This window comes from Ornithorhynchus anatinus, chromosome 5 (genome assembly GCF_004115215.2).
Source record: "Ornithorhynchus anatinus isolate Pmale09 chromosome 5, mOrnAna1.pri.v4, whole genome shotgun sequence".
NCBI lineage: Eukaryota > Metazoa > Chordata > Mammalia > Monotremata > Ornithorhynchidae > Ornithorhynchus > Ornithorhynchus anatinus.
In genome coordinates, this window is record NC_041732.1 from 21,796,993 (window position 1) to 21,820,505 (window position 23,513).

General features: G+C 49.2%; 1 protein-coding gene across 2 annotated transcripts in view; it reads left to right on the forward strand.

Annotated features, from left to right (window-relative positions):
- Window positions 1-4,808: 4,808 nt before the first annotated feature.
- Window positions 4,809-23,513, forward strand: part of FANCI (FA complementation group I) — a 63,633-nt gene continuing 44,928 nt past the window's right edge. The window contains exons 1-7 of one of the 2 annotated variants that reach the window (XM_029064966.2): window positions 4,809-4,955; window positions 9,301-9,403; window positions 12,684-12,756; window positions 18,329-18,459; window positions 19,511-19,667; window positions 19,823-19,880; window positions 21,074-21,115. In XM_029064966.2, the coding sequence (XP_028920799.1) occupies window positions 9,320-9,403; window positions 12,684-12,756; window positions 18,329-18,459; window positions 19,511-19,667; window positions 19,823-19,880; window positions 21,074-21,115 (545 nt within the window). In that variant the 5' untranslated portion in view covers window positions 4,809-4,955; window positions 9,301-9,319. Of the gene's footprint in view, window positions 4,956-5,008; window positions 5,035-9,300; window positions 9,404-12,683; window positions 12,757-18,328; window positions 18,460-19,510; window positions 19,668-19,822; window positions 19,881-21,073; window positions 21,116-23,513 lie in introns of those variants that run through there. The other variant, XM_029064967.2, reaches the window with a different exon arrangement.

Here is a 23,513-nt window from a genome sequence, read left to right on the forward strand (position 1 = left end):
CCTCTCTGCAGTCTCGCGTTTGCTCCTGCCTTCAAGACATCTCTACTAGGATGTCCTCCCACCACCTCAAATTTAATATAGCTAAAACTGAATTTCTTATCTTCCCACCCAAACCCTGTCCTCCCCCTGACTTTCCCATCACTGTAGATGGCAGCACCAGCCTTCCTATCTCAAAAGACTGGAACCTTGGTGTTAGTCTTGATTTCTCTCTCTCTCATTCAACCCACATATTCAAGCCATCACTAAATCCTGTCAGTTCTACCTTCACAGCACTGCTAAAATCCATCCCTTCCTCTCCATCCAAACTGCTACTCTGTTAATGCAAGCACTTATAATAATGTCGGTGTTTGTTAAGCGCTTACTATGTGCCGAGCACTGTTCTAAGCGCTGGGGTAGACACAGGGGAATCAGGTTGTCCCATGTGGGGCTCACAGTCTTAATCCCCATTTTACAGATGAGGTAACTGAGGCATCGAGAAGTTAAGCGACTTGCCCAAAGTCACACAGCCGACAAGTGGCCGAGCCGGGATTCGAACCCATGACCTCTGGCTCCAAAGCCCGTGCTCTTTCCACCGAGCCACCCTGCTTCTCTACAAGCCTCCTTGCTGACCTCCCGGCCTCCTGTCTCTCCCCACTCCAGGCCATACTCCACTCTGCTTCCCGGACTATTTTCCTACAAAAACATTCAGACCATGTTTCCTCATTCCTCAAGAAACTCCAGTGGTTGCCCATCCACCTCCGTATCAAAGAAAAACTCCTCACTATTGGCTTTGAAACACTCAATCACCTTGCCCACTGCGACCTCCTACTACAAACCAGCCAACACACTCTGCTCCCCTAATGCTAATCTTCTCACCGTACCTCGATCTCATCTTTCTTGCTGCCGACCTCCTGCCCACATCCTGCCTCTGGCTTGAAACCCCCTCCCTCCTCATATCAGAAAGACAATTGCCCTCCCTGCCTTCAAAGCCTTATTAAAGACACATCCCCTCCAAGGGACCGTCCCTAAACCCTCCTTTCACATTCTCCCACTCCCTTCTGCTTCTCCCTAACTTGCTCCCCTTATTCATCCATCCCCCCTCCCAGCCCCACAGCACTATGTACATTTCTGTAATTTATTTCTATCAATGTCTCTCTCCCCCTCTAGACTGTAAGCTCATTCTGGCCAGCGAATGTGTCTGTTTATTGTTATATTTTGTGTGCTTGAAGCCCACACACTTCACTCCTCTAATGCCAAACTATTGGCTATACCTCGATCCCATCTATCGCACCACCGACCTCTTGCCTGTGTCCTGCCTCCGGCCTTGAATGTCTTCCCACTTCAAATCCGACACGCATTCTCCCCAGCTTCAGAGCCTTTTTAAGGCACAGCTCCTCAAAGTGTCCTTCCCTGACTAAGCCCTGCTTTCCTCTTCTCCCTCTCCCTTCTGTGTCACCCTGATCTGCTCCCATTATTTACCCCCACCGCTCAGCCCCACAGCACTTACGTACCGATCCAAAATGGATTTATTTATTTCTGTCTACCTCCCAGCCCGGGCTATAAGTTTACTGTGGGCAGGGAATGTGTCTGTTATATTGGTATATTGTACTCTCTCCGAGAGCTTAGTACAGTTCCCTACACACAGTAAGTGATCAATAAACACGACTTATTGACTGATTGATTGATAGATGGTCAGGGAAGGACTTTTGGAGATGTGCCTTCAATAAGGCTTTGGAGGTGGGGAGATTGATCTCTGTCACCCTGACTAGCTCCCTTTGCTCTTATCCCTTCTCCCCGCCCCACGGGACCTATGTATATATTGATTCTATTTATTGGTATTGTTCTTGTCTGTCCGTCTCCCCCGATTAGACTGTAAACCCGTCAGAGGGCAGGGACTGTCTCTATCTGTTACCGATTTGTACATTCCAAGCGCTGAGTACAGTGCTCTGCACATAGTAAGCGCTCAATAAATACTATTGAATGAATGAATATATCTGTCATTTTATTTATTTATATTGATGTCTTTTTATTCGTCTTGATGTTTGTCTCCCCCCATCTAGACTGTGAGCTCCTTCTGCTCAGGGATCATCTCTGTTTATTGCTGTACTGTACTTTCCCAAGTGCTTAGTATAGTGTTCTGCACACAGTAAGCGTTCAAGAAATTCGATTGAATGAGTGAATGAATGATCATCTGTTGGATATAATATAATAATAATGTTGGTATTTGTAAAGCGCTTACTATGTGCAGAGCACTGTTCTAAGCACTGGGGGAGATACAGGGTGATCAGATTGTCCCATGTGGGGCTCACAGTTTTAATCCCCATTTTATAGATGAGGGAACTGAGGCACAGAGAAGTTAAGTGACTTGCCCACAGTCACACAGCTGACAAGTGGGAGAGCAAGGATTCGAACCCATGACCTCTGACTCCAAAGCCCGGGCTCTTTCCACTGAGCCACGGATATGAGGAGGAGCAGCATGACGTAGATAGACCCCAGACCTGAGAGTCAGAAGATCATTTGTTCTAATCCCTGCTCCCCCACCCATTTGCTGTGTGACCTTGGGCAAGCCACTTCACTTCTCTGTGCCTCAGTTGCCTCATCTGTAAATGGGAATTAAGACTGTGAGCCCCATGTGGTACAAGCACTGTGCCCAACCCGACGTGCTTGTATCCACCTCAGTGCTTAGTACAGTGCCTGGCTCATAGTAAGCGCTTAACAAATACCACAATTATTATCCTTAATGTTATTATCAGGGACTAAGCCCCCCGGCTTGGGGCCGGGGTCGGGAGATCGGGAGGCTGTGAGCTCGTTGTGGGCAGGGAATGTCACTGTTTATTGTCGTATCATACTTTCCCAAGTGCTTAGTACAGTGCTCTGCACATAGTCAACTCTTCTACTCCCACCTCTGCCACTTGTCCACTGTGTGACTTTGGGCGCTGAATCTCTTAACTTCTCTGTCCCTCAGTTACCTCATCTGGAAAATGGGGATTAAAACTGCGAGCCCCACGTGGGACAACCTGATCACCTTGTATCTACCCCAGTGCTTAGAACAGTGCTTGGCACATGGTAAGCACTTAACAAATGCCATCATTATTATTATTAAGTACAATTGAATGAAGGAAGGAATACATTGTTTATTGTTGTATTGTACTTTCAACTCCCTAGTCAGTAAACTGTCCTTAGTCAGTAAGCTTAATAATAACTTTATAACTTTCCCAAGCGCTTAGTTCAGTGCTCTGCACACGGTAAGCTCTTAATAAATATGAATGAATGAATGAATGACAGAATGAATGAAGGACAGAATGAAGGACAGAATGTATGACAAAATGAATGAGAGAAGCAGCATGGCTAAGTGGAAAGAGCACGGGCTTGGGAGTCAGAGGTCATGGGTTCTAATCCCAGCTCCACCGCTTATTAGATGTATGACTTTGGGCAAGTCACTTCATTTCTCTGTGCTTCAGTGACCTCATCTGGAAAATGGACATTAAGACTGTGCACCCCATGTGGGACAACCTGATTACCTTGTATCCCAACCCCAGTGCTTCCCCTGTGTTTACCCCAGTGCTTAGAACAGTGCTCTGCACATAGTAAGCGCTTAACAAATACCAACATTATTATTATTATTAGAAGAGTGCTTGGCACATAGTAAGTGCTTAACAAATGCCATCATCATCATCATTATTATTATGACAGAATGAATGGATGAATGACAGAATGAATGAACAAATGAATGAATGAATGAATGGACGAATGAATGACAAAACGAATGGATGACTGAATGGATGAATGATAGAATGAATGACTAAATGACTGAATGGAACAATGAATAACAGAACGAATGACTGAATGGATGGATGGATGAATGACAGGTCGAATGAATGAATGACAGAATGCATGAATGACAGGTCGAATGAATGAATGAACGGATGACTGGATGAATGACAGAATGACAGAATGAATGAATGAGTGAATTAATGAATTAATGAACGAATGGCAGAACAAATGACAGAACGAATGACTGAATGGATGAATGATTGAATGACAGAATGCATGACATCGAATGCATGAATGAATGAACGAATGACTGAATGGATAGATGGATGAATGAATGAATGTACGAATGAATGACAGAATGAATGAATGAACGAAAGAACGAACGAATGAACGACAGAATGAATGAATGAATGCACGAATGAATGAATGAATGAACGAATGAGTGAATGAACGAAAGAATGAATGAACGAATGCACCAATGAATGACAGAATGAATGAATGACAGAATGAATGAATGAACGAAAGAATGAATGAATGTACGAATGAATGACAGAATGAATGAATGAACGAAAGAAAGAAAGAATGAATGAATGACAGAATGAATTAATGAATGAACGAACGAATGAATGAATGAACGAAAGAATGAATGAATGTACGAATGAATGACAGAATGAGTGAATGAACGATTGAATGAATGAATGAATGTACGCATGGATGATAGAACGAATGAACGAATGACTGAATGCACCACAGAATGCGTGAATGAATGAAAGAAGGAATGACAGAACGAACGAACGAACGAATCTATGACCGAATGAATGAATGAACAAGTGACTGACTAACAGAATGAATGAATGGATGACTGCCTGCCTGCCCGCCTGACCGACCCGACTGACTGAACGAACGGCCGAATGACGTCATCCGGGGAGGGGCGGGGCCCCGGAGGCGGGAGCCGTTGCCGGGGGGACGGGGGGGGGACGGAAGTGGCGTCACGAGGGGCGGGGCCGCGGGCCAGGGTCCCGGAAGTGACGTCTAACGGCGGCGGCGACGACGACGGCAGCGCGGGAGATTCGGAGCGGAGGGGACCCGCCGCCCTCCGCCAAGCGCTGCGGGACGACCGCGGGCAGCCACGGGGCGGGCGCCCGGCCTGCCTGCCTGCCTGCCTGCCTCACGGCCTGCCAAGCGCTCTTCTAAGCGCTGGGGTAATCAATAATAAGAATAATAATCATGTGGTAATTGTGAAAGGCTTCCTATGTGCCCAGCCCTGGTCTAAGCGCTGAGGTAATCAGAATAATAATGATGGGGTATTTGTGAAGGGCTTCCTATGTGCCCAGCGCTTTTCTAAGCGCTGAGGTAATCATAATCATCATAATAATGATGATGTGGTATCTGGGAAGCGCTTCCTATGTGCCCAGCACTCTTCTAAGCGCTGAGGTAATCAGAATAATGATGTGGTAATTGTGAAGGGCTTCCCATGTGCCCAGCACTGGTCTAAGCGCTGAGGTAATAATGATAGTAATAATAACAATAATGATGTGATATCTGGGAAGCGCTTCCTATGTGCCAAGCACTCTTCTAAGCGCTGAGGTAATAATGATAATAATAATAATGTGGTATTGGTGAAGGGCTTCCCATGTGCCCAGCACTGGTCTAAGCGCTGAGGTAATAATAGTAATAATAATAATAATGATGGGATATCTGGGAAGCGCTTCCTATGTGCCCAGCACTGTTCTAAGCGCTGGGGTAATAATAATAATAATGATGTGGTATCTGGGAAGGGCTTCCTATGTGCCCAGCACTGGTCTAAGCACTGAAGTAATAATAATAATAATAATAATGATGATGATGTGGTATCTGGAAAGGGCTTCCTATGTGCCCAGCACTGTTCTAAGCACTGGGGTAATTAATAATAATAATGATGTGGTATTTGTGAAGCGCTTCCTATGTGCCAAGCACTCTTCTAAGCCCTGGGGTAATACTACTACTAATAATGTTGGTATTTGTTAAGCGCTTACTATGTGCAGAGCACTGTTCTAAGCGCTGGGGTAGATACAGGGTCATCAGATTGTCCCACGTGAGGCTCACAGTTAATCCCCATTTTTTAGATGAGGGAACTGAGGCACAGAGAAGTGAAATGACTTGCCCACAGTCACACAGCTGACAAGTGGCAGAGGGGGATTCGAACTCATGACCTCTGACTCCCAAGCCCGGGCTTCAATGATGCGGTGTTTGTTAAGCGCTTACTATGTGCCAAACACTGTTCTAAGCGCGGGGGTAGATACAAGGTAATCAGGTTGTCCCACGTGGGGCTCGCAGTCTCGATCCCCATTTTACAGACGAGGGAACTGAGGCCCAGAGAAGCGAAGTGACTTGTCCAAGGTCACACAGCAGACGAGTGGCGGAGCCGGGATTAGAACCCACAGGCGCTGAACTAAGCGCTTAGGTGGATACAAGCAGATCAGGTCGGACAGAGTCCCTGTCCCATGTGGGACTCACGGTCTCCATCCCCATTTTACAGATGAGGTAACTGAGGCGCAGAGAAGTGAAGGGACTGGCCCAAGTTCCTTCATTCAGTCGTATTTATTGAGCGCTTACTGCGTGCAGAGCACTGTACTAAGCGCTTAAAAAGTACAGTTCAGCAACAAGTAGAGATAATCCCTGCCCACAACGACCTCACAGTCTAGAATGGGGGAGACAGACAAAAAAACAAGACATGTAGACAGCCGTCAACAGCATCAGTATAAATAAACAGAACTGTAGATATATACACATCTTCAATAAAATAAATAGAATAATAAATATGTACAGATATACAAAAATGTTGTGGGGTGGGGAGGGGGGTAGAGCAGAGGGAGGGAGTCGGGGCTATGCGGAGGGGAGGAGGAGCAGAGGGAAAGGGAGGGCTCAGTCTGGGAAGGCCTCCTGGAGGAGGTGAGCTTTAAGTAGGGTTTTGAAGAGGGGAGGAGAATCAGTTTGGCGGAGGTGAGGAGGGAGGGCGTTCCGGGACCGCGGGAGGACGTGGCCCGGGGGTCGACGGCGGGATAGGCGAGAACGGGGGACGGCGAGGAAGTGGGCGGCAGAGGAGCGGAGCGTGCGGGGTGGGCGGTAGAAAGAGAGAAGGGAGGAGAGGTAGGAAGGAGCAAGGTGATGGAGAGCCTCAAAGCCTAGAGTGAGGAGTTTTTGTTTGGAGCGGAGGTCGATAGGCAACCACCGGAGTTGTTTAAGAAGGGGAGTGACGTGCCCAGATCGTTTCTGCGGGAAGATGAGCCGGGCAGCGGAGTGAAGAATAGACCGGAGCGGGGAGAGAGAGGAGGAAGGGAGATCGGAAAGGAAGCTGATGCAGTAATCTAATCAGGATACGATGAGTGACTGTACCAACAAGGTAGCGGTTCGGATGGAGAGGAAAGGGCGGATCTTGACGATGTTGCCAAGGTGAGACCGGCAGGTCTTGGTGACAGATTGGATGTGTGGGGTGAATGCGAGAGCCGAGTCAAGGAGGACGCCGAAGTTGCGGGCTTGTGAGACGGGAAGGACGGTAGTGCCGTCCACAGTGACGGGGAAGTCAGGGAGAGGACAGGGGTTGGGAGGGAACCCCTTGGATATGTTGAGTTTTCGGTGTTGGGAGGACACCCAGGTGGAGGTGTCCTGAAGGCAGGAGGAGATGAGAACCTGGAGGGAGGAAGAGAGAACAGGGGAGGAGATGTAGATTTGTGTGTCATCTGTGTACAGATGATAGTCAAAGCTGTGGGAGCAAATGAGTTCACCAAGGGAGTGAGTGTAGATGGAGAACAGAAGAGGGCCAAGAATTGACCCTGGAGGAGAACCTACAGTTAGGGGATGGGAGGGGGAGGAGGAGCCCGCGAAGGAGACTGAAATGAACGGCCAGAGAGATTAGCGAGTTGAGGAGAAGGGGATGGACAGCAGTGTCAAAGGCAGCTGAGAGGTCAAGGAGGATCAGGGTGGAGAAGGAGCCATTGGATTTGGCAAGAAGGAGGTCATTAGTGACCTTTGAGAGGGCACTTTCTGTGGAGTGGAGGGGACGGAAGCCAGATTGGAGGGGGTCCAGGAGAGAGTCGGAGTAGAGGAATTGGACGCAGTGAGTGTAGAGGACTTGTTCTAAGATTTTGGAAAGGAAAGGTAGGAGGGAGATGGGGTCAAGGGAGGGTTTTTTTAGGATGAGGGAGACAGGGGCATGTTTGAAGGCAGAGGGGAAGAAGCCGTTGGAGAGCGAACAGTTGAAGATGGAAGTTAAGGAGGGGAGGAGGGAAGGGGTGAGAGTTTTTGTAAGGTGAGAGGGAATGGGGTCTGAAGCACAGGTGGAGGGGGTGGCACTTGCAAGGAGGGAGGGATCTCCTCTGAGGGAAGGGAAAGTAGGGGAGAGGGTTGGAGAAGGGGGAGGGGAGCTCAGACCTGATGGTGTTAATTTTCCTAATGAAGTAGGTGGCCAGATCGTTGGGGGTGAGGGAAGGAGGAGGGGGAGGAACAGGAGTTAACTGTCCGGAACAGCTGCTGCTCCCTGTGACCCCGTGCCCACTGCCCCCTGTGCACCGTGTTTCTTGTGAACCCTGTGCCCGCTGCTCCCCCTGCCCACTGTGCCCACTGCTCCCACGCCCTCTGCTCCCTGTGACCCCATGACCTCTGCTCCTCAAGCCCACTGTTCCCTGTGCTCCCCATGCCCGCTGCTCCCTGTGCCCACTGTTCCCTGTGCCCTCTGCTCCCCATGCCTGCTGCTTCCTATGACCCCTGCTCCCCGTGAGCCTTGGGAACTCTGCGCCCTGTGCCCGCTGCTTCCTGTGACTCCCCTGCCCGCTACTCCCTATGACTCCTGTGTCCACTGCTTCCCATGCCCACCGATCCCTGTGCCCACTGCCCCCCGGGCCCGCTGCCCCCCGGGCCATGCTGTGCCTGGCCCCCCGGAATGTGCCCCAAGACTCACCATCCGAGGTCGGCGCTGCTTGGCTCCCCCCAGCATCCTGTCGCCGCTTTGGAGGCGGAATCCTGGGCTGGGTGGGACGTGAGGTTGATCAAGTGGTGACGGGGCATATAGTGCGTGTTCCGGATACCGAGAGGTCATTTCTGTCGTTTGACCACCTGGTAATTCCCTTCGGTAATGCCAGGAGTCGCACAGACCCTTTGAACTGAATAGAAAGTCCTGAAAAGGTGAGAGGAAATCCTAAGCAACCATCTGTAGGTTTTGGTTTTTTAATGGTGTTTGTTAAGCATTTACTATGTGCCAGGCACTGTACTAAGCACTGGGGTAGATACGAGATAATCAAGTCGAACACATACCCCGTCCCACACAAGGCTCGCTGTCTTAATCCCCATTTTACAGAGGAGGTAACTTGGGCAGAGAGAAGTTAAGTGACTTGCCCAAGGTCACACAGCAGACAGGTGGCAGAGTCAGGATTAGAACGCAGGACCTCTGACTCCCAGGCCCATGCTCTTTCCACTGGGTCACACTGCTGTTTTGAGTGGGTAAAGAACTGGCCTGCCTGGCTCTTTCATTCTGGGTCCTTCTCTGACTGACCCAGTTTACTTTCCCTGCAGCCCATTGATGTGAACTACGATGGACCAGAAAATCTTATCTCTGTCAGCAGAGAAATCGATCAAGAAACTGCAGGAATTTCTGGAAAGCTTGAGAGAAAACCAGGTGAGACCGTTTTCCAACTTGCCTAATTTTGGAGAAAGTCTTTCTCAAGTACTTAGCAAATATCTAAATGTCACTGGAGATACAAGCAACTAAATAAGAATGACTAAAATGAGCCCCAGGACAAGGGCGAGAGCATGAGTAAAATAATCTTTGGGGAGAAGTGGTTATAGAAGCTCAGGAGGAAAAGCAGCCTGATATAGAAAATGTGCCTGCTTTCCCACCTTCAAAGACTTATTAAAATCACACCTCCTCCAAGAGGCCTTCCCTGACTCTAAGTCCTCATTTCCCCCTACTCCCTCTCCTTTCTGCGTCCACCTAGCATTTGTTTGGATTTGCACCTTTTAATAATAATCATGGTATTTGTTAAGCCCGTACTATGTGCCGAGCGCTCTTCTAAGCGCTGGGGAGGATACAAGGTGATCAGGTTGTCCCGCATGGAGCTCACAGTCTTAATCCCCATTTTGCAGATGAGGTAACCGAGGCACAGAGAAGTTAAGTGACTTGCCCGAAGTCACACAGCTGACGAGCGGCGGAGCCGGGATTAGAATCCTTGACCTCTCACTCCCAAGCCCGGGCTCTTTCCACTGAGCTACGCTGCTTCTTTTATTCATCCTTTCCTCGGCTCCACAGCTCTTTTGTACATATCTGTATTATATTTATATTTATGTCTATGCATCAATATAATATTTATATGCAGTCTCCCCCTCCAGACCGTAAACTCATGCGAGCAGGGAACATGTCTAGCAACTAAATTATGTTGTACTCTCCCAAGCGCTCTCATTGATTAACTCTGAGCTCACTGTGGGTAGGGAATGTGCCTATCAACTCTGTTGCATTGTACTCTCTCAAGCACTTAGTACTGTGCTATACACACAGTAAGTGCTCAATAAATACCATTGATCGACTACAAACGATTGACTGATAAAGGTGTATTTGAGAAATAAGAAATCTGCAAGGCTTGATGTTTGGCCTAAGGAGAGCTTCCAGGAGGAGCCCCCAGATGGTTGAAATTGGTTCTATGACCTATAACCATCCCTTGTTTTTTTGTTTTTATTTTTATGGTATTTAAGCACTTCCTATGCATCAAGCACTGTTCTAAGCATTAGGGTAGATAAAAATTTGTCCTACCTAGGGCTCTCAATCCACATTTTACAAACGAGGCAACGTGAAACACCGAGAAGCCAAGTGACTTGCCCAAGGTCACACAGCGGACAGGTGAAGGAGCCGGGATTAGTACCCAGGACCTTCTGACTTCCAGGCCTGTGGAGAGCACACGCTGTGTTTCCTGTTCAGAACCATCTACACTCCCTGGGAGAACGCATTCGCTCTTACGGCTTCAGCTATCATCTCTATGTGGATGACACCCAAATCTACATCTCCTCCCCGTTCCCTCTCCCTCCCTCCAGGCTCGCACCTCCTCCTCCCTTCAGGACGTCTCCACCTGGATGTCCTCCCGCCACCTAAAACTCAACATGTCCAAGACTGAGCTCCTTATCTTCCCTCCCAAACCCTGTCCTCTCGCGAACTTTCCCGTCACTGTAGACGGCACAACCATCCTTCCCATCTCACAAGCCCATAATCTCGGTGACGTCCTTGACTTCCGCTCTCTCATTCAATCCCACCTATCCAATCTGTCACCAAATCCAGTCGGTCTCACCCTCACAGCATCGCCAAGATCCTCCCTTTCCTCTCCATCCAAGCAACTACCACATTAGTGCAGTCACTCATCCTATCCTGACTGGAGTACTGCATCAGCCTCCTTTCTGACCTCCCAACCTCCTGCCTGTCCCCACTTCGGTCTATACTTCACTCTGCTGCCCAGATTATCTTTCTACAGAAACACTCAGGGCGTGTCAGCCCCCTCCTCAAAAATCTCCTATCAACCTCCGTATCTATCAAGCAAAAACTCCTCACTATTGGCTTCAGAGCCCTCCCTCACCTTGCCCCCTCCTATCTCATCTCTTTTCTCTCCTTCTACATCCCAGCCCGCACATTCCGCTCCTCTGGTGCTAACCTTCTGTGCCTTAATCTCTCCTGTCTCGCCGCTGACCCCTATCTCTGGCCTGGAATGCCCTCCCTCCTCAAATCCGCCAAACAAAGCCCTAGTGAAGGCGCACCTCCTCCAGGAGGCCTTCCCAGACTAAGCCCCCTTTTTCTCAGCTCCCCCTCCCCTGCCGTGTCATCTCGACTCGCTCCCTTTGCTCTCCCCACAGCACTTACATATATACATATGTATATATATAATTCTATTTATATATACTGATGTCTACTTGTTTTGATGTCTGTTTCCTCCCCTCTAGACTGTAAGCCTGGTGTGGGCAAGGATCATCTCTCTTTGTTGCTGTATTGTACTTTCCAAGCGCTTAGTACAGTGCTCTGCACACAGTCAGCGCTCAATAAATAGGATTGAACGAATGAACCGGATTTATTGAACCGCATGAATGAATGAATGAATGAATGAACCGAAGTATTAGTAATTGCCTAGCCTAAAGCTAGTGAGATTTTGATCTATAATAATATATATATAATGGCATTTGTTAAGCGCTTACTATGTGCCGAGCACTGTTCTAAGCACTGGTATAGTTCAGTCATTGAGCACTTACTCTGTGTAGAGCACTGTACTAAGCACTTGAGAGAATATAACAGTTTGTAGGTACGTTCCCTGCCCGCAAGGAACTTACAGTCTAGAGAGAGGAGCTCTATGTCTTGATTATATTGTGATTGCCTACGGAGATTGTGCCTACCAACTCTTGCAAGGGCTTGGTACGGCACTCTCTGCACAGTAGGAGCTCAGTAAATACTACTGATTGACTTCATTCATCCACAGGACTGCCTTCCTCATCATCAGCGGTATTTATTGAGCTCTTATGGTGTGCAGAACGCTGTACTAAGCGCTTGGGAGAGTCCGATGCCACGGAGTTGGTAGACACATGCCTTGCCCACAGCGAGCTTCCAATCTGGAGGGGGAGGATCTAGGCCACATCCAGGGCCCGAGTGGGACTGAGAGCCCTTCTCCCCAGTTGGGTTTCTCTGAAATATCCGGGACCGAGAGCGACTTGCCAATCCATTGGCTGGGATTGTGGATTAGTTGATTCAGACAACATAGCCTTCCAGTTTACTCCACCATCCCATTAAAAGAAAACTCACCTCATCTGGTAATCTTGGTCTTTTCTGACAGGGATCCGGTCCCGATCCCCGAATCTGTTTGGGAAAAGAGCTTAGTAAAGGTTCAAGAGCTTAATACTATCCATAATTTACCGCCTTTTCGTACCGACTTCAGTTAGGTGAGTTCCTCCGGAATCAGGCGATAAAAGGAAAGCAGGTCGGAGCCCTCCTCAAAGCCGTCTTCAAAGGTAAGAGCCCCACTTCCTGAAAAGCTTGGGAGGGGAAAGAGGAGGATTAGAGGCTTCCCTTTCCTGTCTGAGTTTGCATAGGCTAAGCCTGTATTCCCTGCCCCTTTCCTCCCCTCTTGGATGTAGCCTTAGCTCACGACCCTCCCTATAGTCAACGAAGTAAACCTGAGCCCGATGGTAATTAGAATGATGATAGTACCTGTTAAGCGCTTACTAGGTGACAAGCACTGTTCTGAGCGCTGGGGTCGCCCCAGATGGGGCTCACAGTCCTAGTAGGAGGGAGAACAGGGATTGAATCCCCATTTTATAGATGAGGCTAAGTGAGGCCCAGAGAAGTGACGTGATTGACTCAAGGGCACACAGCAGGCAGGTAGCAGAGCCGGGATTAGAACCCAGGGCCTTTGACTCCCAGGCCCGGGCTCTTTCCACTAGGCCACACTGCCCCTCATGTTTCCTTTTGTTAGCTTGGACCCTACCACCTTCATACTTCAATGGGAGCCCCTCACCTGTGCTGTGAGATTTGGTGAATGACAATTCCACGTTCACCGCGTCCACATCTTCCTGGTTTGGTAAATTATAGATGAAATCCCTGTTCTCCCTCCCTCTTAGACTGTGTGGCCCAAGTGGCACAGGGATCGTGTCTGACCTGATTCTCTTATATCTATCCCAGCTCTTAGGACAGTGCTCGGCACATAGTAAGCCATTAACAGTTGCCAAAATTATTCTAAATATTTTCTTACTGAAAAATGTCTACTCTCTTCTGTTGTTCCTGGGATCGTCTTCTTGCTCCCAATCATTTGTGAATAATTTCTGTCCGTCCCTTCCATTAGGTTGTAAGCGCTCGGAGGGCAACAGTTTCATTATACTCTCCCAAGTGCTTAGTAACCACAGCAACACTAATAATGATAATAATGGTATTTTTTAAGTGCTTATTATGTGCCAAGCACTGGGGTAGGTAGAAATAATAAGATCAAACTCCCTATCCCACATGGGGTTCACAGTTTTGGGTTTGTTTTTGTTTTTTAATTGTATTTGTTAAGCACCTACTATGTGCTAAGCTCTCTACTAAGCACTGGGATAGATGCAGGTTGATCAGGTTAGACCCAGTCCCTGTTCCACATGGGGCTCACAGCCTTAATCCCCGTTTTACAGATGAGGTAACTGAGGCCCAGAGAAGTTAAGTGATTTGCCCAAGGTCACACAGCAGATAACTGGTGGAGCTGAGATTAGAACCCAGGTCCTTCTGATTCCCAGGCCTGTGCTTCATCCACTAGACCACCCTGCTTCTCAATCTAGGTAGAAGGAAGAACAGGTACTTTAATCCCCATTTTACAGACGAGGAAACTGAGGCAAAGAGAAGTTACTGACTTGCCAAAAGTCACACAGCAGGCAAGTAGCAAAATTGGGATTAGAATCCAGGTTGTCTGATTCTTAGGCCCGGGTTCTTTCCAATAAGTCAACTTCATACACAGTAGCTGTTCAATAAATATTATGAAGATGATGATCTCTGCTCTTCGCGTTCTCTGTGAATTTCTGGAAAATCACCTAACCTTTCTTTGCTTCTGTTCCTCACCTGTAAAATGGGAATATTATTATTTGCTTCTCATTCATTCATTCAGTCATTCAGTCATTCAGTCATATTTGTTGAGCGCTTACTGCGTGCAGAGCACTGTACTAAGCACTTGGAAAGTACAATTCAGCAACAAAGAAAGACAATCCCTGCCCAGAGCAGCTCACAATCTAGAAGAGGGCTGACAGACATCAAAACAAACAAGCATCAATGTAAATAAATATATTTGTAGATATATGCACATTAAAACAAGTACAAGCATTAATTATAAATAAATAGAATTATAGATATGCACATATATACAAAAGTGCTGCGGGATGGGGTGGTCGAGCAAAGGAAGCGAGTCAGGGTGATGGGGAAGGGAGGGGGAGCAGAGGAAAAGGGGGGCTCAGTCTTGGAAGGCCTCCTGGAGGAGGTGAGCTTTCAGTAGGGCTTTGAAACGAGGTCAGTGTGCTAGTTTGGCGGATTTGAGGAGGGAGGGCGTTCTAGGCCAGAGGTAAGACGCGGGACAGGGATGGACGGTGGGATAGGCGAGAACGAGGCAAAGTGAAAAGATTAATACCACAGAAGCGGAGTGTGTAGGCTGGGATGCAGAAGGAGAGAAGAGAGGTGAGGTAAGAAGAGACAAAGTGATGGAGATCTTTGAAAGCCAATAGTGAGGAGTTTTTGCTGGATATGGAGGTTGAGAGGGATAATCGGGGCAGCAGAGTGAAGTATAGACTGAAAGGGGGATGGCAGGAGGTTGGGAGATCAGAAAAGAGGCTGATGCAGTAATCCAGTCGGGATACGGTGAGTGATTGTACTAATGTGTTAGCGGTTTGGATGGAGAGGAAAGGGCGGATCTTGACGATGTTGCCAAGGTGAGACCGGCAGATTTTGGTGACGGATTGGATGTGAGGGGTGAATGAGAGAGCAGAGTCAAGGAGGACACCAAGGTTGCGGGCTTGTAAAATGGGAAGGTCAGGGAGAGGACAAGGTTTGGGAGGGAAGATAAGGAGCTCAGTCTCGGGCATGGTGAGTTTTAGGTGGAGGGAGGTCATCCAAGTGGAGATGTCCTAAAGGCAGGAGGAGATGTGAGCCTGAAGGGAGGGAGAGAGAAGAGGGGAGGAGATGCAGATTAGGGTGTCATTCGTGGAGAGATGATAGTTGAAGCCGTGGGAGCTAATGAGTTCACCAAGGGAGTGAGTATAGATGGAGAACAGAAGGGGACCAAGAACTGACCTTTGAGGAGTCCCTACAGTTAGTGGATGGGAGGGGGAGGAGGAGCCCGCGAAGGAGAACCGAGAATGAACGGCCAGAGAGATAAGAGGAGAACCAGGAGAGGACGGAATCCATGAAGCCGAGGTTGGATAGCATGTTGAGGAGAAGGGGATGGTCGACAATGTCAAAGGCAGCTGAGAGGTCGAGGAGGATCGGGACAGAGTAGGAGCCGTTGGATTTGGCAAGAAAGAGGTCATTAGTGACCTTTGAGAGGGCGCTTTCTGTGGAGTGGAGGGGACGGAAGCCAGATTGGAGGGGGTCCAGGAGAGAGTCGGAGTTGAGGAATTCGAGGCAGCGAGTGTAGAGGACGCGTTCTAGGATTTTGGAAAGGAAAGGTAGGAGGAAGATGGGGCGATAACTGGAGGGGGCTGTGGGGTCAAGGGAGGGTTTTTTTAGGATGGAGGAGATGTGGGCATGTTTGAAGGCAGAAGGCAAGAAGCATTGGAGAGCGAGCAGTTGAAGATGGAAGTTAAGGAGAAGAGGAGGGAAGGGGCGAGAGTTTTTATAAGGTGGGAGGGAACGGGGTCTGAAGCGCAGGTGGAGGGGGTGGCACTTGAGAGGAGGAAGGAGAGCTCCTCTGATGATACTGCAGGGAAGGATAGGAAAGTAGAAGAGGGGGTTGAGAGGAGCGGGGATGGAGGAGGGGGAGGGGTGACTTTGGGGAGCTCAGAAGTGATGGTGTTAATTTTCCTAATGAAGTCGGTGGCCAGATTGCTGGGGGTAAGGGATGGGGAGGGGGAAGAACGGGGGTCTGAGGAGGGTGTTAAATGTCTGGAACAGTTGATGAGGGTGATGAGCATGGGTGTCAATAAGGGAAGAGAAATAGTTTTGCCTGACAGGAGAGGGCAGAGTTAAGGCAAGAAAGGATAAACCTAAAGTGGACAAGTTTGACCTGGTATTTAGATTTCTGCCAGCAGCATTCAGAGGCCCGAGCATAAGAGCAAAGGAGGTGGACAGTGGAGTTGATCCAGGGCTGTGGGTTAGTGGTGTGAGGGAGAGGGGAGTGAGTGAGTTAACTAGAGAGGGGAGTGAGTGAGTTAAGTAGAGAGGGTGGAGTTGAGAGCATGTATTTGGTCATCCAGAGTGGGTAGAGTGGGTAGGGAGGCTAGGTGGGGTGTGAGGCGCTGAGAGATATGGATGGGGTCGAGAGAGCGGAGGTCTCTGTGGGGGAGTAATGCAGATTTACAGGGAGGTGGGGTGTGAGAGAGGAGGCAAGTGAGAAGGTTGTAGTCAGAGAGAGGAATTTCAGAGTTGGTGAGGGGGAGATTGTGCAGCAGTAAGAGATGATTAGATCGAGGGTGCGTCCGAGTGGGTGAGGTGGGGTGGAGCAGAAGGTTGGCAGAGTCAAGGAGTGATAGAAGGCGGGCGGCAGGGAGTCCCCGCATGCATCCTTGTGTATGTTGAAGTCTCCCAGGTCTTACGCCCAAAATGATGTTGTGAGGAAAAAATGAGGTAATTGGGGGAAAAAATGCCATACAGATTCACGATATTATTATTCTCTCCAGCCATAAACAAATGGTAATATTTCAGGTGCTTAATTGGAAATTTTTCAGGAGCAACCAACTCAAGCAATCTTTAAAGATGCTGTGCCCTGGGGAGCGATGTAGTCAGATCTACAGGCTGGGAGGGATGGGTAGAAAATTTCAGTAACTTCTCCCCCTCCCTGTCTCCCCCCACCACTCTTCTGAACTTGCTGTGGCGTGCTGAATTTCCCCAAATCCCTTGGTTCTACATTAGTAGTTCATTCAGTCATATGTATTGAGTGCTTACTATGTGCAGAGCACTGTACCAAGCGCTGGGAACGTACAGTTTGGCAATGGATAGTGACAATCCCTGCCCAACGACGGGCTCCCAGTCTAAACTAAAGTAATAAAGTGTAAAAATTCATTCACTCATTCAGTCGGATTTATTGAGAGCCTACTGTGTGCAAAGCACTGTACTACGTGCTTGGTATGTGTACAGAACTGCTAACAAGCTAATCATTTGGACCCAGACAGTGGCGGGCAACGTGTCTTGTATATTGTTGTGTTGGTACTCTCCCAAGCGCTCAGTCCAGTTCCCTGCACTCAACAGGCGCCCAATAAATAGGATCGATTGATTGAGGGAAAGGAGGCTCAGAGGAGCGTAGCGCCTTGCCTGAAGTGACAGAGCAGACAAGGAGGCGGCGTTAGAAGCCAGGGCCTGCTGGCCTCCGGCCCCGGGCGCCGCCCACCGCGGCCTGTTAGAACAACAACAACAACGATGGTATTTGGTAGGCGCTTACTATGTGTCAAGCACTGTTCTAAGTGCTGGGGGAGATTCAAGATTATCAGGTTGTCCCAGGTGGGGCTGACAGTCTTCATCCCCATTTGACAGATGAGGTCACTGAGGCCCAGAGAAGTGAAGTGACTTACCCAAAGTCACATGGCGGAGGTGAGATTACAACCCACGACCTCCGAGTCCCAGACCCGGGCAGTTTCCATGAAGCCCCGCCGTTTCTCTAAGCAGAGGTGGCCGTCGCCTCGGGGCCGGGGCAAGGTGGGGGATAGGAGGGGAACCCCAGGGCCCGGGCCGCGCGCGCGCGCTCGCTCGTGATGATTGACGGCCCCCCTCCCTGGGTCCTTCAGGTCGCCCCACGCCCTGCCCCGCTCCCCTCCTCTGCTCCTCTGGTTGGGCGGGGGGTGTTTAAGGTATGGTTCAAGTGCTTACTATGTGCCAGCCACTATTTTCTTGTTTCTGCTCTGCTTTTTCTGAAACAACAAGGATCCCCATGCTGCCAAGAGGCTGGAATCCTTCGCAGAATCGACGTCTACAAGTGCTGCCTCCAGTTAGTGGAGTCGGGGGACCTGACCAAGGATGTGGGATCGGAGATCATGGGGATACTGATGGTCGAGGTAGGGTCCCCCAAAGCCCTCCAAGCAAAGTCTCTCATGGGATTATGGTTTGAAAAGAGGACGGGCGTTTTGGAAGCTTTCTGGGCGTTCTTTAAATTATATATTATAAATTATTAGTTTTTGCGTGTTAATGTCTGTCTCCCCCTCTGGACTGTAAGCTTGTTATGGGCAGGGAATGTGTCTGCCAATTCTGTTGTATTGGACTCTCCCAAGCGCTTAGTACAGTGCTCTGCACATAGGAAGTGCTTAATAAACACCAGTGATTGATTCCAGCATGGCTTGTGCCGTCTTGACCCAGTTATATCCCCACACGATAATAATAACTGTGGTATCTGTCAAACGCTTACTATGTATCAAGCACCATTTTAAGCTCTGGGGAAGATACAAGATCGTCAGGGCAGTCACAGTCCCTGTCCCACACAGGGCTCACCGTCTAAGTAATTATCAATTATTATTATGGTATTTATTAAGCGCTTACTGTGTGCCAGGCACTGTCCTAATCTCTGGGGTTGATACAAGCAAATCGAGTTGGACACAGTCCCTGGCCCACGTGGGGCTCACAGCCTCAGTCACCATTTTACAGATGAGATAACTGAGGAACGGGGATTGAATCCCCGTTGTTCAGATGAGGCAACCGAGGCACGGAGAAGTGAAGTGATTTGCCCAAGGTCACACAGCAGGCACGTGGCGGAGCCAGGATTAAAACTCAAGCCCTCTGACATCCAGGCCCGGGCTTTTTCCAGTAGGTCATGCTGCTCTTCAGCATGAGGAACAATTGGTTGATTACTTTTCGTGTCCTTGCAGAGATGCCCAGTTGAGAAGGCCAGTAAAGGTGGCGGGTGCGGGCATGGGGCTAGGGAGGCCTGACTCCTAGGGACAGTGCCGCTCCTCGTTTGCAAACAAAGCAGGAATGACCATTTGAGAGTGACTCGAGTCTATTCCCCCACCTGTTAGTCTGGGGAAAAGTGCCGTCCGGCGGAAGAAATGCCAAACTGCCTCTGGGACGGCCCGATCGACCATTTGACCTGATCTTTGTCCTGCGGTCCCTCAGGTTCACAACTTCCCTACTTCCTCACTGGTTCAGATAACCAATAAGTTTGTAGGCGCCATCCGAGAAGGCAGTTTGATAAATGGGAAATCTTTGGAATTATTCCCCCTTATCCTCAACACCCTGGCTTCGACGAAAGAAAATCTGGATGACGAAAAAGGTAACTTTCTCCCATATCCAGGGTGCGTCTTTCTCTTGAGCGCGTGCGCCCTCTCTCTCTCCCTCTGCCTCCTTCTTCCTCTCCCTGTCTCCCTCTCTTTCTGTCCCTCCACATGTTCAAGCCCGTTCGTTCCTCAACCCGCTTTGTATCTGTAGGTGAGCCGAATGGAGAAGATTGTAAGAAGCAGGTGATAAGCACCCTCTGTTCTGGCAGGTGAGTCCGTCTCTTCATCCTATGAAATGCCTGCAAAGCTGTAGCGGTGACTGTGCCTACACTTGGGAGACCGTAAGCCCATCAGTGGGCAGCGACTGTCTCTATCTGTTGCCGATTTGTCCATTCCAAGTGCTTAGTACAGTGTTCTGCACATAGTAAGCGCTCGCTAAATACTATTGAATGAATTCCGAGCTAAGAGGAGCCTGAAGGTCCGCTCCTCGACCCCCAGCGTCCCACTGATTTTTTTTATTTTGCGGATCTGGCCGTGGCTGGGTTATGGTTTCATCGTGTCTGCTAATTCTGTTGCGTCGTATGCGTCTGCGCATAGTAAGCGTGCGGCCGAGTGGATAGAGCGTGGGCCTGAGAGTCAGGCGGACCTGGGTTCTAATCCTGACTCTGCCACTTGACTGCCGGGTGACCTTGGGCTTGTCACTTCACGTCTCTGTGCCTCAGTTACCTCGTCTATATAATGGGGAGTGAGACTGTGAGCACCATGTGGGACGGGGATTGGGTCCAAACTGATAATCTTGCATCTACCCCAGCGCTCAGTGAAGTGCCTGGCACAGAGTAAGCCCTAACAGATACCATTATTATTATCATTAGATATCATTAAAAATAAATAAATGCCACTGATTGATTGATCCCTGAGGGATCGGGTCTGTGCGCAGTTTGTTCATTCATTCAGTCGTATTTTTTGAGCGCTTACCGTGTGCAGAGCACTGTATTGAGCGCTGGGTAGAGTACAATCTAACAATAAACAGAAAGATTCCCTGCCCACCCCGGCTTCACCACTCAACTGCCGTGTGACCTTGGGCACATCACTTAACTTCTAAGCTTCAGTTCCCTCATCTGCAAAACGGGGAGTCAATGCCTATTCTTCCTCCTTAGACTATGAGCCCCATGTGGGACCTGATTATCTTGTATCTACCCCAGAGCTTAATACAGTGCTTGGCACATTTCGATCAATCGGTGATATTTATTTAGCACTTATCGTGTGCACTGGGCTAAGCACTTGGGAGAGTACAATACGACAGAATTAGCAGACACGTTCCTATTCACGTAATAAGCACTTAAATGCCGCAATTAATATTATTTTGTAAATGCTCAACACACTTTAGGAATAATAATTATCATTACGGTGAAAATATATACTTATGGAAATGTTTCTGTTCTTTGTGATTTCGTTTGCTCAGATGGGACCTGAGGCACGTAAGCCGCCTCACATCAATGTTCAGGTAAATTCTGTTTTCTTCTTCCTTTCTTACCCTCTCCTGCTCATTTCACAAGTGTCCAGTGATAGCCTCTGCCTCCCTTTTCACCACCCTGTCCTGGCATCTCCTTGGGCTTATCTCTTAGCTACCCAAGACTCAACTGTATTTTCCCTCGATGTGATAATTCACATGTTTAATAAGAGGGATCGAGGTAAACCAATGGGCTTTTTCTCTATTCGCCAGCTGGTTCGGGTCCTTTGCGTGAGTGAGTTTATTAAGCCCACCAAAGGGCTTCAGATAAAGGTGGAGTTGGGACACGCCGATAACCGTAGAGGAGTTTGCTTCTCATTTGCATTCCGGTGGGATTTTAACCCCTCTAAACCGTCAGAGGTGGAAGTTCTGACATTCTGAATGCTGCGCTCTGTGGGCCTCTTCCAAAACGCTTAGGAAGAACACGGCCGTCCGCCTGGCGTCACATCCGAATCAAGCACTCAGTGCGGGGTACGGTTGGCGTGTACGGTAGGTGTTCAGTAGATATCACTGATCGATCAGAATCGAGGCCACTGAGAATTCCCAGAGGCCACCGGAATCGTTCGGAATACCGTGACTTTGGAGGTCCATGGTTCAGGAACTCTCAGACGGCGTTCCACGCTTGGTGCCTCCGAGAAGAGACCATCTCGGTGCTCTGTAGCTTCAGACCAATCCCTCTCTCTGACCACAGTCTTCTCACTTGCCTCCTTCTCTCACACCCCTCCTCCCCGTCCTAAACTTGACAGTTCATCGGCAGGGACCAGGGTCTCCCATGGGCAGTGACTCTCTGTGGAGTCTTCCCCCTACAGAATATCCTTGAGAATCCTCTTTAAATTTACCAAAAAACCAAGAAATCCTAATCCCCTGTTCATTCATTCAGGCAGTCAGTCGTACTGATTGAGCGCTTACTGTGTGCAGAGCACCGTCGCCTCGAGAATCCAATTCCCTTCAGGATTCCTGACAAAAAGTGCACTCTTGGACTTGGCTCTGTTTTCTGTCTAGCCGAGCTCTTTGGGTCCTGAGCCGGGCAGACACGAGTAGATGTATATATCTGTAATTTATTTATCTATTTATATTAATGTTTGTCTCCCCCTCTGTGAGCACTGTGAGCTCATTGTGAGCAGGGGTGTATCTGTTGTTATATTGTACTCTCTCAAGCGCTTAGGACAGTGCTTTGCACCTAGTAAGCACTCAGTAAATACGACTGAATGAACGAAATCCCCGACCTTACACTGGTGGGGCTGGTGTCGGGGGCCGAGGGGCTCATTTCCCTGAGGACCCAGATCTAATAAGCGTACTCTGGAAATTGGTTATTTCCTGGTAGGAAGGGTTAGGGAAGAGATTCTGAGTCCTAGCATTAAAATCCCTTCCCCACCCCCAGATCCCTCCTGAAATACCACCTCCTCCCAGTGGCCTTCCATGATTAATCCTCTTGGTCACGCCAGCCACCTTTACCCTCCCGCTGATGTATTTCTTTAGTTATTTACTTGCTCCTTTGGGTTTTTATCATTTGCATCTCTGCTCTGCCCCTTTCCCTTAACGCATTTTGGAAGCTCTCCATCTGTTTATGCCCCCCATTTGATTGACGCTCCTCGAGAGCAGCGGTCACGTGTTTCATTACCTCTGTTGCGTGTCTCCAGGGGTCCAGGACAGTGCTCTGCACACTGCAAATGCCCTCGATGATAGGCATGAGTCAGGTCCCGTTTCAGTACCTGAAACCTCCCCTCGACTTGAGAGATGATTAGCTGACCTACCTGAGGGCCCCTCTTGGGGGGATGGTTGCCGCCTTGACCGGGAGCCCTGGGCTAATCCAAGCCCCTGAGGCTGCTGGCTCACTGAGAGAACAATCTCCACCCTCACCAACTCTGAAATCCCTCTCTCTGACCACAGTCTTCGCACTTGCCTCCTCCCCGTAAATCTGTATTACGCCCCCACAGATACCTCCGCTCTCTCAACCCCATCATCTCTCTCAGCACATCACATTCCGCCTAGCCTTCCTGCCCACTCTTGATGACCAAATAGAGGCTCTCAAGTCCACTCTGTCTACTCAACTCACTCGGTCCCCCATCCCTTTGTCACTCTCGCACCACTAACCCACAACCCTGGATCCCCTCCACTGTCCGCCTCCTTCACTCTTACGCTCGAGCCGCTGAACGCTGCCGGCGGAGATCTAAACACCAGGCCAACTTTGTCCTCTTTAAGTTTGTCCTTTCTTGCCTTAACTCTGCCCTCTCCTCTGCCCGGCAAAACTATTTCTCTTCCCTTATTGACACCCACGCCCATCACCCCTGTCAGCTGTTCCGGACATTTAACTCCCTCCTCAGGCCCCCTGTTCCTCCCTCTCTCCCACCCCTCACCCCCCACGATCTGGCCACTTAACACCATCAGATCG